We start from the raw sequence: 16,491 nt of genomic DNA, 5'->3' as shown, positions 1-16,491 counted from the left end.
TTTACACAAAAAAGATCTTTTGACAGGAGGAAAAGTTAAATATAACGAATAATGGATGAGAGGGGCAGCAAAGCAAGGAGGTTCTTAGTGTGAGGCCCGTTTTAGTTTTGCATGTTCTCCCCGTGTCTCTGTGGGTTTTTCCCAGGAACTCCAGCTTCCTCCCACGATTTCCCATGCAGCTTGGGGTTATGTTGCCTGGAGACTCTAAATTGACCGTAGGTGTGAATTCACTCAATGGTTGTTTGTCTGAATTCCATTTAGTTGTTTATCGTCAGGTTCCTGCTCTTGTGCTTATTCTTGCTCTCTGGCACACTGTCTCGGTTTCAACTTTAAAATTGAATGAAGCCATTGTTAACGGTTGTTATATTTTTTTATGGAAACCCTGAGTGCAAGCAGCAGGTGATTTTTTTTTTTTACCTCATTGGGTCATAGTTTCTCTGAACATAACAAATTAAAATTCATCTGTCACCTGTCATTCCTTTTGTTCTCTTATCTGCTGTTATTTTCCCTTTTCCACAAACTTGGTCGTAATTTCCGAATACACCACAAATAGCTCCTTAAAGTAGGTTAGCATTCTTGTTGCATTTAATGTGGTGATCACGTCGACAGCTGGAAGGAATCTGCCCGCTCTGTTCTTACTGAGTGGCTTCCTGCTGGTCATTACACTAACCTGTTGGAAAATCCCCAGCAGAGCACAACACTGGCAGAGAGAGGACTCATTAATTGTGATTGCCAACACATAACCACGTGCCAACGACAGATTTGTGATCGTTATAGCGGTTGTTATTGATATAGTCTTGTAAAATGTGGTGCTTTGTAGGTGACTGAGGTCAAAGCCTCTGCTAATGTTGAGAGAATCATGACATCCAGTCAGTGGCGTACTGATCTTTAGCTGACCTCTGACATTTGTGTGGAGGGGGCAGGAGAAAAGAAAGTTTTACTCCAGGGATGTTTGTATTTCTTTGACCTCCGCCGACAGGAGTTAGGTTTAAATCAAATCATATTTCGTCAAAGACCACAGCGACAGCAAACAATACGCACGCAGCGAAAACCGATAAATCAAACGATGATAAAATCAAAAATGAGGGAGATTTATCTACAAATCGTTCCCACAGAGTTTTCGTATGTGGGAAATGATTCTCTCTCAGCAGAAGTATGATGATGGTGGTACTCTTAGACATAAAACCTGCTTCACGTCAAGACAGTGCTTGTTCCTTGAGCTGACAGGAAGTTGGCTTGTACAAATCTTGTTACCCAAAGGTCTTGATTCATTGTTCTTACTTCTTCTGGGTTTATTTAATTATATGCTGTACTTTGAGTTATGGTTACCTTTTGTCTCATTGATGTGAGTGCTAAAATAAAGTGTTGAGCTACAGCATTAGGTCCTTATTTATTAAAATCAATGGAGTGGGTCTGAGCAGTATTGTAGTTGCTGCAGTCTTGCGAGTGTGTGGACATAAGATCAAGTATTTGGGAATGTTTTTTAAATTTTGACTTGGTGAGCGTAGCCCACTCGCTGAAAAAACGGAGGTTCCCAAGCCACATGTTTGTTTAACAGCACATGAGCAACAGAAATTTCCACACGCACATTGCTATCAATGCCTCCTGACTACAAAGTCCAACTTTTCTCATCTAATTTCTCTTAAGTTAAAACTCTGAAATGACAGATGGTTGTCGTGTGATCAGGACCCTTTATCTGTCAAAGACTATCTGGAACATGGTGGCCCAGAACTTTGGATCCCTCCTCCCGCTATCTGTAATCACCAGACCCATGATGGAAGTGACTTTTGGATCAAAGGGTGCTGGATGACAGACGCTGTCCCTGTAGTCTGCTCCTAACCGTTCCATGGACAGAGAGGGTGACAGAGAGATACAAATGACATGGGAAAAAATCTGACTTTGAAAAGCAGTGTCGCTGACATATGACACGCACATGCTCTCACACGCAGCAGAAAGAGAGATGCTGTTTTAAGAGCTTTACCTGACAGCAGCCATATTTGGTAATGCATGTCTGTGTGTGTGTGTGTGTGTGTGTCCTGTGAGGTTGGGAATGGTGTGACCTTTGTTTGTTTGCAGATTTATTCCCGGATCTCATGCAGGAGGCACTGTATTGGCTAATGAATTGGCACTGTGCACCGGGATGAACTAAAATTCCCGGACTTAATTAACATTTAAGTCCGCCCCTGCGGCTGATACTGGTGCAGCTGAGAAAGACAGATGGAATAAACTAGCACTAAGTTCTGTTCTAAAATAATAATTTAATATACATTTATATTTATAACAGATAACACACGCACACTCTCTCTGTCCCTCTTACACGCGATCACCATTGCTACGTTTACACCTGCCTACACTGCTTTGTTTTACCGTGTTTTAGTTTGAAAAGTCAGGGGCTGCGTTGTAGAAACAGAGGTTTGGGAACAATGACCCACATTCGCTTCCTGATTGGTTCTTCTTCCCTGAAATGGTAGATGGACCTTTTTATTACACACCATTTACACACTTCTATAAGAGGCAATCAGGGGTTCAGTATCTTGCCCAAAGATACTTCAGGGTGCAGTCTAGAAGAGCTGGGAATCAAACCTCCAATTTCCTGGTCAGCGGACGACACACTATACCACCTGAGCCACAGCCGTCGGTAACAGTCTCACCTCGTTATTGGTCCAAGAGAGGAAATCCTTTCTTTTCACCATTTCTGTTTCTGGTTCATGGTATTTTGTGCAAAGCAACCAACTGCAGAGTAGAACATCTGCTTCAAGCTCACATGAGAAATGGTCAGTTGATATGTGATTGCAGGTGAGTTAATGGATTATTACTGATGCTGTGCTAAAAGGCTCATTTGGACTAAGATCGTTTTCATTTAAAATACTGTTTCAAAACAAAAAATTATGAATGGAGTGGATGTGAGATGTGAAAAGCTGTAAAAGATGTTGACTGTAATAATCAAACAAGACGCCATAATGTTACTGAGTTTACAGATTTACAGTAGGTCCCCACAACATGAGGAATACCTGTACCACACACACGCACGCACACACACACACTCACACACACTCACACACACTCACACACACTCACACACACTCACTCACACACACACACACACACAGACACACAGACACACACACACACACACACACACACACACACACACACACACATTCTCAGGTCCCTCACATACTAATCATAATCTCATTGAGCAGTCTTATGAAAGAATATATAGTTAGATGCTCCAGTTGCTGCTGGGCTGCACTATTATATCCAAACATGGAGCGTCCAGAACACACACACACACATACACACACACACACACACACACACACACACACACACACACAAAAGAGAGAGAAGTGCTCTTGGACAGCATTTGGTTTTTAATTCCACCCAGGTGAGTTGAGTTAAAGTGACAGAACGTGGATTCTTGTTCACACAGGAAGTTTATCAGGGACAAACGAATATGAATTATCTATGAACGAAAGAGGGAAAGATGAACAGATCAAAGAAAAGAGAGAGAGAGGGAAGAGTTGCCTCTCACAGGCAGCATTCCTCACACATGACTGTATAAGGAGAAAGAATCAGACACCATAAGACCTTGCTAAAACACACAGACACATTTCTCTCAGCCGCTCTGTTATTTCTATACTGCTAGTCAAGTGCTTGGTGAGACAGCTCAATCATGCCTTTTCATCTGTTTTAGCTTCAGAGGATTTTTTTCATGACAGACTGTGTGTGGAAGTGAGAGGCTGATTATTTTGTGTCAGCGTTAAACTTCCTTCTGAGTTGATGTGTGGAACGACTCATCGCAGTTTCCTGCATTCCTTTGCTGTTTTACTTACCTGATTGTTTTAAGCTTTTACAACACAGGGAGATATATCTGTTTTAAACAAAGCTGTGTGAAAATCTCAATCCTCTCCATCCTTCAGCTGTACTTCTTATCTTTGAAGGCTGCTGTGGGCTCGAGCATAGACTGTATATGAAAATGGGCGTAACATCCAAGTCAGGGAAGTGAGGCCAGGTGCCTGAATCTTGTACTCCATAGGATGCAACAAGTCGATTTATGAGAGAATGACTTTAATTCTCACTTTCTTTAAAACATCAGTAAACATTTTATACCTCAGAATCAGAAAATTGAATTGTCACTGTAAGCATGGCAAACAACAAAATGAAAGAACACCTAATAAATTAAATGATATATCATAAAATATATATGATACTTAAGTTATTATCGTGATGTTTGTGGTCATAGTCCTTAGTTGCAGGTCTTCTTTATCGCAGCATGATGTTCATTTTGTAAATCATGGTTCCATTTAAAGTCAAATTGATAATGAAGCACCACGTTTGAGGTGTGGATACAGTGTGATTGACAGCTAGTACCTTCCAATGGTGGTAGGTGGGCGTGCAGTATCCTCAAGCCCTCAGTCAGGCTCCACCCCCTGCTGCTCCAAATATGGTTACTTCTGATTTTAAAAAATCAAGATGGCACAAAATCCCAAACTCGAGGATTGTAAGCAGCAATTCATAAATCAGTAATAATGATGCACTTTATTACAATGGCACTTACAAAAGTTAAAACTTGACAAAGTTAAAACAATATTAAATATGAAAGACAGAGGCAAATAAAACCAAATACAAAATTCAAATCAAATAAGACCCCCACCAATATTTATGGTCAAATGAAACTGATAGGACATACTGTATTACAAAAACTATTGTAAACCAGATTTAATTAAAAGCTTTCCTAAAAACATGCATCTTGAGAAGGGATTTAAAAGATATCACTGAATCTGCAAGCCTCAAATCCTCAGGCTGGAAGTTCCACAGGTGAGGGGCCCTGACTGCAAAAACCCGGTCACCGTTAGTCTTAAGCCGGGATCTGAGGCTGCACTCTGGCTTGTAAGGTAGCAGCAGTTCAGCAATGTGAGCAGGACGGTGGGTCGCCACTTGGGCCGGGTCAGTCCTAGTGGACATATGGGCAAGAATCAGGGTACATTCAATACAGGTTATCGGTCTTTCACAGAGCTGTCGTACAGAGACAAACACACCATGCTGCTCTTGGGTCGAGCTCGGAGGTTCTCGTCGAGACTTGAAAATCAGACTCACCAGAGGAGAATAAAGTTTACAAGCAAAACATATAAAGTTACAGCCTGATGTTAAAGTTTTATAGCCTGACAATTTAGCTGTGTTCAAGCCTTCATTCACACAGAGAGTGCAGAGAGGGACAGGAAATGTGGGGAGAGGGAGGGAGGGAGAGGGAGAGATTTGATTTGACTCCTTTGTTACATTTTGACAGTTACAGTTACAAATAATCAGCAGGGCATACATTCCTCTGCTGAGGCCCAACAGTCCCCTTAAATTCAATCAAGCTGCACACAAATATACAAAATTAAAAACAATTTCAGTCCCATAAATATGCCTGATTTTTTTTCTTCGAATTTTCTGAATTATTGGCTGGGAAATCAATGAGAATGTCAAACAAATGCATTGTTAAAGAAAGTGATAAATACATTTTTGGGGATCTGGAGCCTGATCTTGGTTCTTCTCTAAAATAAACCACGTAGTTTTGCAGTTTTTTTTCATTTATTCATTGGTATATCATGAGCTTCAGGGACATTATTCTGCAGGAAACATGTGCAGTCATTCAATTTAATCTTCAACTACATTTGACACGTTTTCATCTTGATGTCCTCGATTTTCTTTCTTTAAGCTGTGTGGTTAAATGAGTGATTAGTGACTTATGTCTTTATTTGACTGTGACTCTGTCTTAATGTCCTGAAGCTGACTGGCTCTGTCTGCAGCTATGACTCCACAGTAAATCACTTAAATGTCTTTTATCTCCTCTGTGCATTCAGTGATTTGAGAGGATGGATTTGTTCCTAAAGATGTTAAGATTAACAAAGAGGGGGACTGTCTGCTGTCTCAGCCTTGAAAGGAATACTATATGTAGTAACATAAAGCCAAGAGGGTCTGCAGACCCCACTACAGCCGACTCCCTCCCCTGTCCCTCCACTGTAAACTCCCCTCTTAGATAAATATGGAAGCCTGTTCCTGTAACATTTTATAGAGTTGGTCGACTGCATACCACCATGATATAACCAAGTATAACAGCAAGTGTTTCCCATTGATTATTTAGACTGTGGTGGCCATCTATATTCAAATTTATCCTGCCACAGCTTCATAATGAAGCAAAATATACTAACACATATTTGTAATAACATTAGAGATCTCTAACTTGGTATGTGCAGTGCTATTTGCCACGTGCCTGCACCCGCTAATCCCACCACTGTCCATAATGATTTTAACGCCCATGCAGATAGTCAGACCTCATAGTTTCTGCTGAGCTATACATATTAAATGGGATTGATTGAATGAACTTATTTTATCATAAGAACCGATGCCAGTACCAAGTCCATGCCAAAATACTCTTTTTATACAGAACATAGATACCGAACAATACCGATCAATGATTTACTCCCTGGAAATTTTTGAAAATGTTAATACACTCTCACAATATTACAGAAAGTGATCAAATAATTTTTTTGGAATCCGCCCTTGAATTTATTGACGTCTCTCTTTGCCCGTGTCTCACCTGTCCACCAAGTTTTGTGGACATTTTTTCAGTATTTTTTTGTGTAATCCTGTTTACAGACAAACAAATGGTGAAAATGTCACCTCTTTGGAGGAGGACAGCAGTTCAAGAAGCAGTAAACACATATGGTGCTTCGCCAGGATGTTTCACAAGCCAAGATCTCATTCCATTTAAAAGCAGTCAGCTCATGTAATTATGCTTATGTAATAATTGTGATGTTAATGTGATGTTAATGACAATTGATGACAAAAACAAAACAAGCTCTCTAACCCACAAACTATTTAAGTAGACAAAATTTACACATCACAGATGAATCTCTGTCGTTCTATGTCTCCGTCTAATCAGGATGTAAATACCACTTGTCACCACAGTGGCTGTTGTTACATAACCTCGCTCTGTGAAACCAGTGTGATGACGAGATTAACGCTGATGATTGTTGGCCGTCTGGTTCATATGACTGGAAAGTCATTTGTTGCTGTTTGCACTGATAAATGTATTTTTGTGCTGCAGGTTTTTAAGCACCCACACTCTCAGCCCAGCTGGCTGTTCTGCTGAGGTGCAGACTCAGGTTTCCATAAAATGACAAACACTTACATTATAAATAAACCCTACAGTGGAACAGAGGGTGAGACCCTATTTATGTTATGTAGGAGTGATTGCATCCACATGGTCACAACTTGGCTTTGTACCACGAACTCCTGAACATAGGTTTTCCAGTATGGGATGAATATCCTGCCATATTCCAAAAGTAACAAAACACTTTGAAAGCTTGAAATCTACTTAAAAGATTTTGCGTGATTGAAACTAAGCCTTTTCATAATGTTTTGATCGTCTGAAAAACGAATTGTTTGCCAAAGAAATGTTCTTTGCAAATATTATTTTGTATCTTCCTCCTTCAACACATGCAGCACACATTTTACAGTGTTTCTTCAACACATCCTCAGAGTTTTAAATTTGTCGCCGTTCTCCAAGTGCATCCATTTGTTTTTCAGTTTTAAAACAGTGTAAATGGTGATTTGAAAACTGGTGCACATACACTGGAAAACAAGCTTTTAAAACTTTGCAGACACCTGCACTACTGCAGTCTGTTGTTTCAGAGTCTAGTTTATGACACATTACAGAGATCTGCCCACATGTTTGCAAACTCACGACTCATGTGATTTTTGGCAGCATTGTCCCCCTGCTCTGATCAGAAATACACATTTGACAGATTGTTTGCTTTCTGCTGAAGTACAGTCCAATCACACACTATACACCAAATTATTTGGTATAGACATGGAGCTTTTTAGTCTTATGGCATGTTACTTATACCACACATAGTAAGTAGTCTCATCTGAACTATCAGTGTTGTTGAAACCAGATGTTTGTTCATCTTTTACTCCCTGTCGTAACAGCAGATTGACAAAAAAGTTTTACACCCAACAGTCATTGGGCCTGTTTCAAAACAGCAGCATGTCAGTGACAAATAAGGAAAACTTTGCTTCAGTGTTTAACCAAAAATAGAATTTAATTTTATAAATAAAAAGACAAAGTTTGGCTGAGGAATATGTTTTCAATTCCATGAGTTAGAGCCTTCACTCCATCGGGCTTCAACTGCAACTGGACTCCACAATTCTGATGGCCAACAGATAAGAGTGTGTGTGTGTGTGTGTGTGTGTGTGTGTGTGTGTGTGTGTGTGTGTGTGTTTGTGTGTGTGTGTGTTCTCATCCTGCCTTGTTAAATGAATTATTCTCTTTGTCTTTACTTATTCCTGTTGTTTTTCTGCCTCTTTCCCTTTTCCTTCCTATCTCGTCTCCCTCTCCTCTCTCGTCCTCATCAAGAGAACGCCGGCCTTTACAGCTCCACATGTGGTTCGAGTTTTCAGCCTGTTTGTTTTGCCAGCACAATAAAGAGTGTTTACTACAAAGAAAACAAAGGAAAGGAGTCCTAATAAAGTTTATTGCACTTCTTGTCAGGTCCCAAGCTGAGGGAAGGAGTCATGTGTAGTAATGAGGTTTTGTCTCTGGTAAAGATAAATCAGGGTTGGAAATAAAAGTGGAGGAGACATCTTTGGCCTGAGACAGACTTGAAGCGATCACCTGTCCAACACAGCGGGTGGTGACTTCATTAGATTATGCTCCGACTGGGATTGTTGTTGTGTAGGTGGTCCGTCTTTGTTTTGCCGCTCATGCTAACCACCTGCTCGATTCTAACCAGTACATTTTTCTATTTATTTCCCATCAAGCACAAGACGATAAAACAAAAGGAATTTGAGTTACCTCTTCTTTCCATCGTCCATCATCTTTACATGTGTGTTTTTGTTCTAGGTACAAAGACTACAGGGAGCCCCCTTGGTCTCCTGACGCGTACCAGTTCTCCAAACACTACTGGTGTGTCCTGGCTGCACGACTGGCTTTTGTCATATTGTTCCAAGTATGTGATCTCATTGATTTTTGTTTGCTCTGATGCTTTTTCCAGCCGACACAGAATAATAAGCATATAACACATAGTGTTAGAGCTTTAACAGGTGCATTCATGGTTATGTTTTTTCAGTTTTCACCACATAAGTTGCAGTATAGTAAAAAACACACCGTTTTGTGTTTATAGATTTTGTACGTGTTGATCTATTGCCCATTTTCTGTAGCTCAGTTGTATGGAAATGATTTGTATTGTAAAAAAAAACTCAAAGTAATTGTGTGTGCATGCGGTTGTGGACCAGTCAGTTCTAATTAGCTGGATCTTGTGGGATTCTCATTATGGTCGCAGACATGACCAGATGCCGTAGTCAATTTCCCACCAGCCCATTTTGATAAATAAATCTTTCCGCTTTCAACCCATCAGTGACATGTGTATACCAAATGTCCTTCAGCAGCAGAGCGGTCGGAGATGTCTTCTTTTCGAACATGTGAACTGAATTTAGGGAATCGTTATGTCTCTCAAGTCTCTACATTCAAGGTTTTCAGACTGCGAGGCGCGATCTCGAGCATCTAGGAGGGAGAGAAGTGAGGCAACGTGAAATCGTACTCCTTTTCAGAGACATAACTCAGTCACTCAGACAAATAGGTTTTAGATCATTTTTGTATCAAAACGCAATTTTGAAATAACGTACTATGGATGTAGCCTGAGAACGACAGATAGCACCATTGTGAATCCATATCCGGAAATCCACGTAGAATAAACAAGCAAAAGACAATCTGAACAACTCCAAAACATATCTGATAGTTGTGCTTCGGTTGATATTTTGTAAACAATCATCTCTGCATCCATCCCTTTATCTTACTCTGTGCTCCAGAACCTCGTGATGTTCCTCAGCCTCGTGGTCGCCTGGGTGATCCCTGATGTCCCAAAAACCATCGTGGAGCAGCTAAAGCGGGAGAAGAAGCTCCTGGTGGACGTCTTCTTGAGGGAGGAGAAGGAAAAATTCCAGCTCATCCAGAGCCTCTTCGCCAAGGACACCACGCTGCAGCCAGGCAGCCACGTGCTCCACCCAGGACAGGGCCTCTCCATCCCAGGCCGCTACAGCACTCTACCCCCAGGCCCCACGCAGGCCTCGGCCGGAGACGGAGGAGGGCCGAGGGCGAGGTGTAGGGCCGCCAGCTTCAGCCAGTTCAGCAGGAAGATTCCACCGTTGAATGAAAATGAAAATTCGAAACACACAGCGGTGTGACACACATCTGCGGGGGGTAACTCAGGACTGTGTTGCTCGGACGATTTGGTCTGTACACGTCTTTGACAGTGTGTCTTGTGTCCAGGTGTGTTCGACACTGTAGCGCTGTGATTAAAGACGTCACAGCCTTATTCTGAACATGACATTTGATTAATTGGTCTCAAGTTTGGTTGAATGTCACACTGGTTGAATGGGTGTGTATGTTGTTCCTATTTGCAGCGACTGTTCACCTGATAGTGTTATCATTTTTACTTTTTGGTAAAAATAAATTACATAGTGAGCAACACTAGCTTCATAGCGTAGACAAGCAATAATTAGTGTATTAGGCTGAACAATGTAATATTACAGGAACGTGGAAGAGACTGGAGAAAAGACAGATCTATGAACTAATGGACAGATCCACTGATTCAACATAAACTGATTGATGGACATTGTGGCTTACTATTAGAGCTGGGGACTGTCAGGAGTTGCCTGCTTTTTGTGCTTATGCTCTTTATGTCATTTTGTTTTTAACTGAATCTGTAGCAGCTCCGACATTCCACAGTTTCCATGCTTTCCGATGCATCATACCGAGAGCACACAAGCCTCATAGAAGAGCTAATCATTTTCTCTTTTTCCTTTTTTTTTTTTACACCAGTCATTGTGTTCAAGTTCATTTTTCTTCATAAAATTCAGGAATCTCTTTGAATCATTTTCAGACTCTACTAAGATTGCTAGTCACGATACATCTGCTGCTCATTGTCTCTCACTTCACTGTACGTACTGATGGATGGATGCACATGCCAATGTGGCATATTGTTGTATGCCACTATTAGATTCCAGTCCAAGCTACAGTTTTAGAATTAGATGAATTGTGAAGCATTTTACCTGTTAGCCATATGGTCGTTTACAGCTGTCGGTAGAATTACCTGATGACTCCAGTTTGTTAAATCTTTGCAACTGTGAATAGCTAGAAATGATCAATGTTTTTATTATCATGGAAACAAATACTTCATAAGCATTCCATCATTATAAAATACCAGACTTTACACTAACTTTCATGCAGGTAAGTAATAAAATTGGATTCCTTCTACCCAAACAGAGGAGTTCTCATAAGAGAAGTAAAGAGTGTGATGCAAGTTCTGATTGGAGGTTTGTTGAGAAACACAGACGGTACACAGATTTTAACAGGACCATCTGTTTCTGACTGAATCAGTCTTTCCAGTACTCAGATACATCTGATAGATTTAATGTTTAGACAACTTCTGCTTGTTGGCTAACACTTGCGCCCTCATTTTTTAAGGGCAAAAACACATGAGGTGAAAAGAAATGGCATGTAAGCTACTCTCTACCAACAATCCCACAATACAATGCTGCTCATTTTATAGATTGTGTGACTCCATAACTGACAGTAATGATGTAAAATAATAAAGATAAGTAAGTGTCAAAAATCTCTATGACTCAATATTATAGACTGTAGATAAAGATAGACGACATGACAGTCCCCAAAAAGTTAGGCAAAATCATCTTGATTGCCAACTGGTGGCTGGCTGCATTATAAGTCATAAACCCTGCCGCCTCCATGTTAGTGGAGGAGTCAAAGTGCATGTTTTTCATTTTAATTTGATGCTATAAAAACATGGTGAAATGTCTTGATTGACAGCTGAGATCGACTCATGATTGGCAGTGAGCTTGATACTGCGGTGTCCATATCCAGGATATTATGGCTTCATTTTAGTGCAACAGGAAAGAAGTGGTGAAGCGTCGTCCATCTTTATATACAGTCTATGCTCACTACTCAAGCTTCTCAGAGTTCAGTACAGAACAATTAGAACTTTCTTAACAAGACAGCGTTGGTGAAATTCTTTTCATGTCCCTTGACAACATTCAATGTTTGGGAAGATCCTTTGTGATATGTTTGTGTATAGAAATCAGCAAGCTAAACTGACAGTCAGACATTGGAAGCTAATTAACCCTGCTAATGTTAGGACTAAATCTTATTACATGGTACTTTTTGTTCATGTTATTTCAGTGCTGAGCCTTTTACACCCCCTGCAGACTCAGTGCTGTTTGTTCCAAATTATACAACATAAGCTGTTTTTTTTTTTACATCGATCCAATTGTGTTGAGGAGAAATTACCAGATATTGCAACTCCCAAACAAAAAATTTCCCAATTAAGAGGGCTCTAATTGGAATGACTGGGCGCCATCTTGGAACACCATATCCAGTTCTTGTGACATCACCGACATGCGGCCCTCAATGCTGTTTATGAGGCCTTTTGTGTATTTCTGTGTCAGTTAGTACTGAGTGACAACTGTTCACTTTAAATGTGTTCACGTGGATGTTAGGACAAGGACATAATTAGAAGTGTTACTACTATATGATACTGGATTTTGTCATTCAAGAAACATTAAAATGTTCATCTTATGTGACCCTTACCTTACTTAAGATGGTGTAGAAGTTCCTAAATACATGCATTGTTGATGGATTATGAAATGATTTTTACATGTTGTGTGATTTGTTTGCTTTATTTCTCATTGGTCTTTTCTTTTCTATTTTATTGTTTGACCTTTTTATGAAGCCGTAAAGTCCTAGTGAGATTTCCTGGCCAGAAGAAAATATTAAACTTGCAAGGCTGAAGTTTCTCTGCTTGCTAGAATGTGGCAATGCAACCACACAGTAAATTGTATATAGACAACCCCGCAAGGAAATGCATTTAAAATGACAATATATTCATAATTATCTCAGGTACCCATTCACTCTTGTAGACTTTTCCACTGTGGAGGAGTGGAGAGAGTCTGGGGTGGATTCGTCTTGTGGGAAGTTTATTTGGCAACCAGTTGATCAGGTGCCTGAAAATGGCAGCTGGTCAAGACAGGACTCCTGATAAAATGTTCTGTTGTTTCCCCCTGCCTTCTTCCATCTTTCCCGCAGGTTGTTCCACTACAGAAAATTATATAAAAGACATTGTTCTGTTCAGTTTATGTTCAAATACAAAATCAACAGAAATGTATTTTCATTATTTAAATGACTCCAATCAAGCCAGGAGACACTAAAGATCATGCCCCTTGTATTTCATGAAAACCCATATATTTTTCTCATGAATTGGTGGAGAGCGTAACAGAAATACAATAAGAGAGAATACCTAACTTCATTTGTAAAACGATCATAAATACATTTTATTAGGATGATGATAATTGTTTCTGAACATTTCTGAAGATATTTCTGATGTTGTAGTTCTTGCTACATATGTGAGACTATTCCTTAGAGTTAGACTTCAGGGGGGTTAAGGTAACTTCTCTTTCAGTAAGTAAAGAATTAAGAACAAACTCACAGCTTTCCCCCCAAACTGCAGCTGAATTGATTTGACTTCTCTCTGGTATTTGCAGCTTTAAACAGGCGGTCAGTATTATTGCACATTACATTTTTTGACTTTTCTAAATTGGAGAATTGCATTTTCATTTTCAGTTATATCAAGTAGTGGGGCAGAAGCAATACGTAGTCTAGTGTTCTGTTGGTTATCTAGTTCTTTCTGGTGGTTTTATCCTGACTGAGTGTATGGATATGAACCTTAATAAATGACAAGCTGACTGAAGCTGAAAGAAAACAGGATTTATTTTCAGTGCTCTGCAAAGAAAGAAGAGACTGAAAGCCCTTTTATAGTTTTAGATAAATTAGCAGCGGATACATATAATGTCGGCAAAAGAAATACACATTGGACATTTGTTTGTGTCACATGATTTCCTGTGAGGATCCATCTCTTTTAGTTAATTAGTGTATGTAATGTTTGTGCTGTGTTGTGTGTGTGTGTTTTTTTCATTTAAAATGACCACCTCAGGCATTCTGTTCTCTGAGTTTCCCTGAAGGCTACACTGACATCATTTCCTGTCTGTGGATTTAAATGGTGGCCTTTGGCAGGTGAAAGCAATTGTAGCAAATTGGAAGTATCCTCAAATGTTTGGGATTCTCATGGATTACAGCCCAGCCCTCCATTCAGAAAAGGATCTGCACCACCGTGTTCAGGTAGGAAGTGAGAGCCAAAGTATGAAATGAAGGAGAAAATAGATGTGATCTGTGTTTGTTGAAGGCTTTTGAAATATAGATATGAGCTGAAGAGTGAGAGAAATAGATCGAGAACACCTTGCTGGGGTAACTCACATTATGTGGTCTTGATGGCCCACAGGAAGTGTGTGTGTGTGTGTGTGTGTGTGTGTGTGTGTGTGTGTGTGTGTGTGTGTGTGTGTGTGTGTGTGTGTGTGTGTGTGTGTGTGTGTGTGTGTGTGTGTGTGTGTTCTCCTTCCTTCCTTCCTTCCTTCCTATGCGTGTTGCAGCAGAATATAAGATTCTTTTCATTTCTGTAGTTTGGAGCCAAATTGGCGCAGTACAACTGATCTAATCCTCACCGCAGTTACTGTACGCAGTGATTGTTGATAGTACTGTGTGTGTGTCCTTGAAATAGTTTCTTTCATCTTCTGGTACATTTCAATCCTACCAGAAGTTGTATTTGGTTACTTATCTGAATCAGGTAATTCCACTGGATTAAAGCTACAGGGTTGATAATCATGGAAAAGCTTGCAACAGCAGGCCACACTGAGTAAATAATGCAACTAATGCATCTAGTCAAAGCTACGCCCTCAAAGGTCATGAATGTGCACAGAGAGACAACTGGCAGAAGCCGCAGTGTTTCCGTGGCTCGCTCACTAACTTCTAACTGTTGTTTTGTCAAGAAAATGGAGGAAACTTGGAAATTGTATTTGGGTTTTCACCGTGATAGCGAAGTAACAATCAACAGCGAGGCTGTTTGTCGTCTTCGGACCACGCCACTGCCATCTGTGGGCTCGCCTGTTTTAGCAGCAGCAGAATAAGCACCACAGACGAGCAGAGCAACGTAACGTGTTGAACCTCGTCTGACTGTAAGGGCGGCGGTGAATATATTTGAATGAATTGTGTGTCAAAGTTGTTCCTACTTGATTTTTTGAAATTTTGCACGGCCTATGATTTAAGACTGTTGGGACTTGAAGAGGTTTTTGACGAACAAGATAAGTGTTTCAGAAACAAATAACCAAGCCAACCTCTAAGGGCTAGAATCCAAATTAAGAGTTCTTCAAGATCTTCTTCTTTCCACCCTTCATCCTTGTTTACCATGTTGAAATGTCAGCGGCATGTGCACTTCTTTGGACCACACTAACTTTGTCATTGACACCAACACTGCCATGAAACAACATATAGAAGCTGCAGCAACTGTCTACTTCCAAACTGCTTATGACTGCAACATTAAGATGATGATCAACACCAGCTGTTCGGTTGTGGGTTGTGGCTTGCGTATCGTGCAATCAGCGTCCCGGATGTAGTATTATGGTATACACATTCCTGACGTTTAACTGGGAATGAGCCGTCATCTCTGCCAGCCGCTGTTGTGGACCAGTTCTTGTTTTTTGCTGAGCTGTGTTAGCCTAAACGCTGAGTGGAACCACAAAACAGCCCGTTTTTGGGAGCGTTTGAGCTTTAAATGCTTCCCCAGAACAAATGAACCCAGTTAACTCAAACGTTTAGTTCAGATATTTTCATTTCTGCTCTCTAGGAAAAAAAAATGCCCATGCTGTGATTGAAACCCAGGTAATGTTGAGGGCACATTTGCAGCCAACTGTAAATTCATCAGTCAGATGTGCTGACTAGGTGTGTTTCCAGACATGATTACATAGGCTGAAGGCTCACTATAGTCAGAGTATACAGTGTTAAAGCATATAGCTTCATTTGAAAAGCCCTGCTCTCAGGAACCGTTAATGTTTGGGTTTCTGGTGTCCGAGCTTCAGCCTGAAATTGATCACATTGCAGGGTGAGGGGAATAACACAAACCTGTGACAAGCCTTCATGCAAGCATTAAAGACAAAATGTAGCAAAAGGGAATAAATAGGGTGAGGCTACGATTCGAAACAGATGGTACAAAGAGACTGAGAATGATGTAAAACCTGTGTTTTTACAGTCCCACAGGTTTTCCACCAAACAAGGATAGATGACAAAAAGCTGTGAAAGGGGAAAAAAGTTGTACTAATAAATTACAATATAGATTTTATTTAGAAGTAGATGGAGGCCAATAGGAGGACAGAGCGAGGGGAAATTTTAATTTGTATACTTTTGCATGTCTAATTTTCCACTCACTGTAGCATCACAAGATCGTGAACAGTTAGGAATAATAGTGGAGTTTTGCAAAGTTACATTTAAAAAGTATTCATGTTTTAGATTTTAGAAAAAGGTTTATAGAAAATTGACTAATGCAA

At 40.3% G+C, this 16,491-nt stretch overlaps 1 protein-coding gene and 1 long non-coding RNA gene across 3 annotated transcripts in view; both read left to right on the top strand.

The window, feature by feature from the left end:
* Positions 1-12,709, top strand: part of ano2b (anoctamin 2b) — a 59,969-nt gene extending 47,260 nt beyond the window's left edge. The window contains exons 26-27 of one of the 2 annotated variants that reach the window (XM_069520111.1): positions 8,894-8,999; positions 9,859-12,709. In XM_069520111.1, the coding sequence (XP_069376212.1) occupies positions 8,894-8,999; positions 9,859-10,233 (481 nt within the window). In that variant the 3' untranslated portion in view covers positions 10,234-12,709. The remainder of the gene's footprint in view (positions 1-8,893; positions 9,000-9,858) is intronic. The other variant, XM_069520112.1, reaches the window with a different exon arrangement.
* Positions 12,710-14,046: 1,337 nt separating this feature from the next.
* The window catches only part of LOC109632885 (uncharacterized), a 51,593-nt gene continuing 49,148 nt past the window's right edge, over positions 14,047-16,491 (top strand). Inside the window, exon 1 of the long non-coding RNA XR_002202971.2 lies at positions 14,047-14,236. This is a non-coding gene — a long non-coding RNA (uncharacterized lncRNA). The remainder of the gene's footprint in view (positions 14,237-16,491) is intronic.

Source organism: Paralichthys olivaceus, chromosome 23, assembly GCF_024713975.1.
Source record: "Paralichthys olivaceus isolate ysfri-2021 chromosome 23, ASM2471397v2, whole genome shotgun sequence".
Taxonomy (NCBI): domain Eukaryota; kingdom Metazoa; phylum Chordata; class Actinopteri; order Pleuronectiformes; family Paralichthyidae; genus Paralichthys; species Paralichthys olivaceus.
Note: the sequence above shows the minus strand (reverse complement) of the source record. Positions and strands in the feature narration are given on the sequence as shown.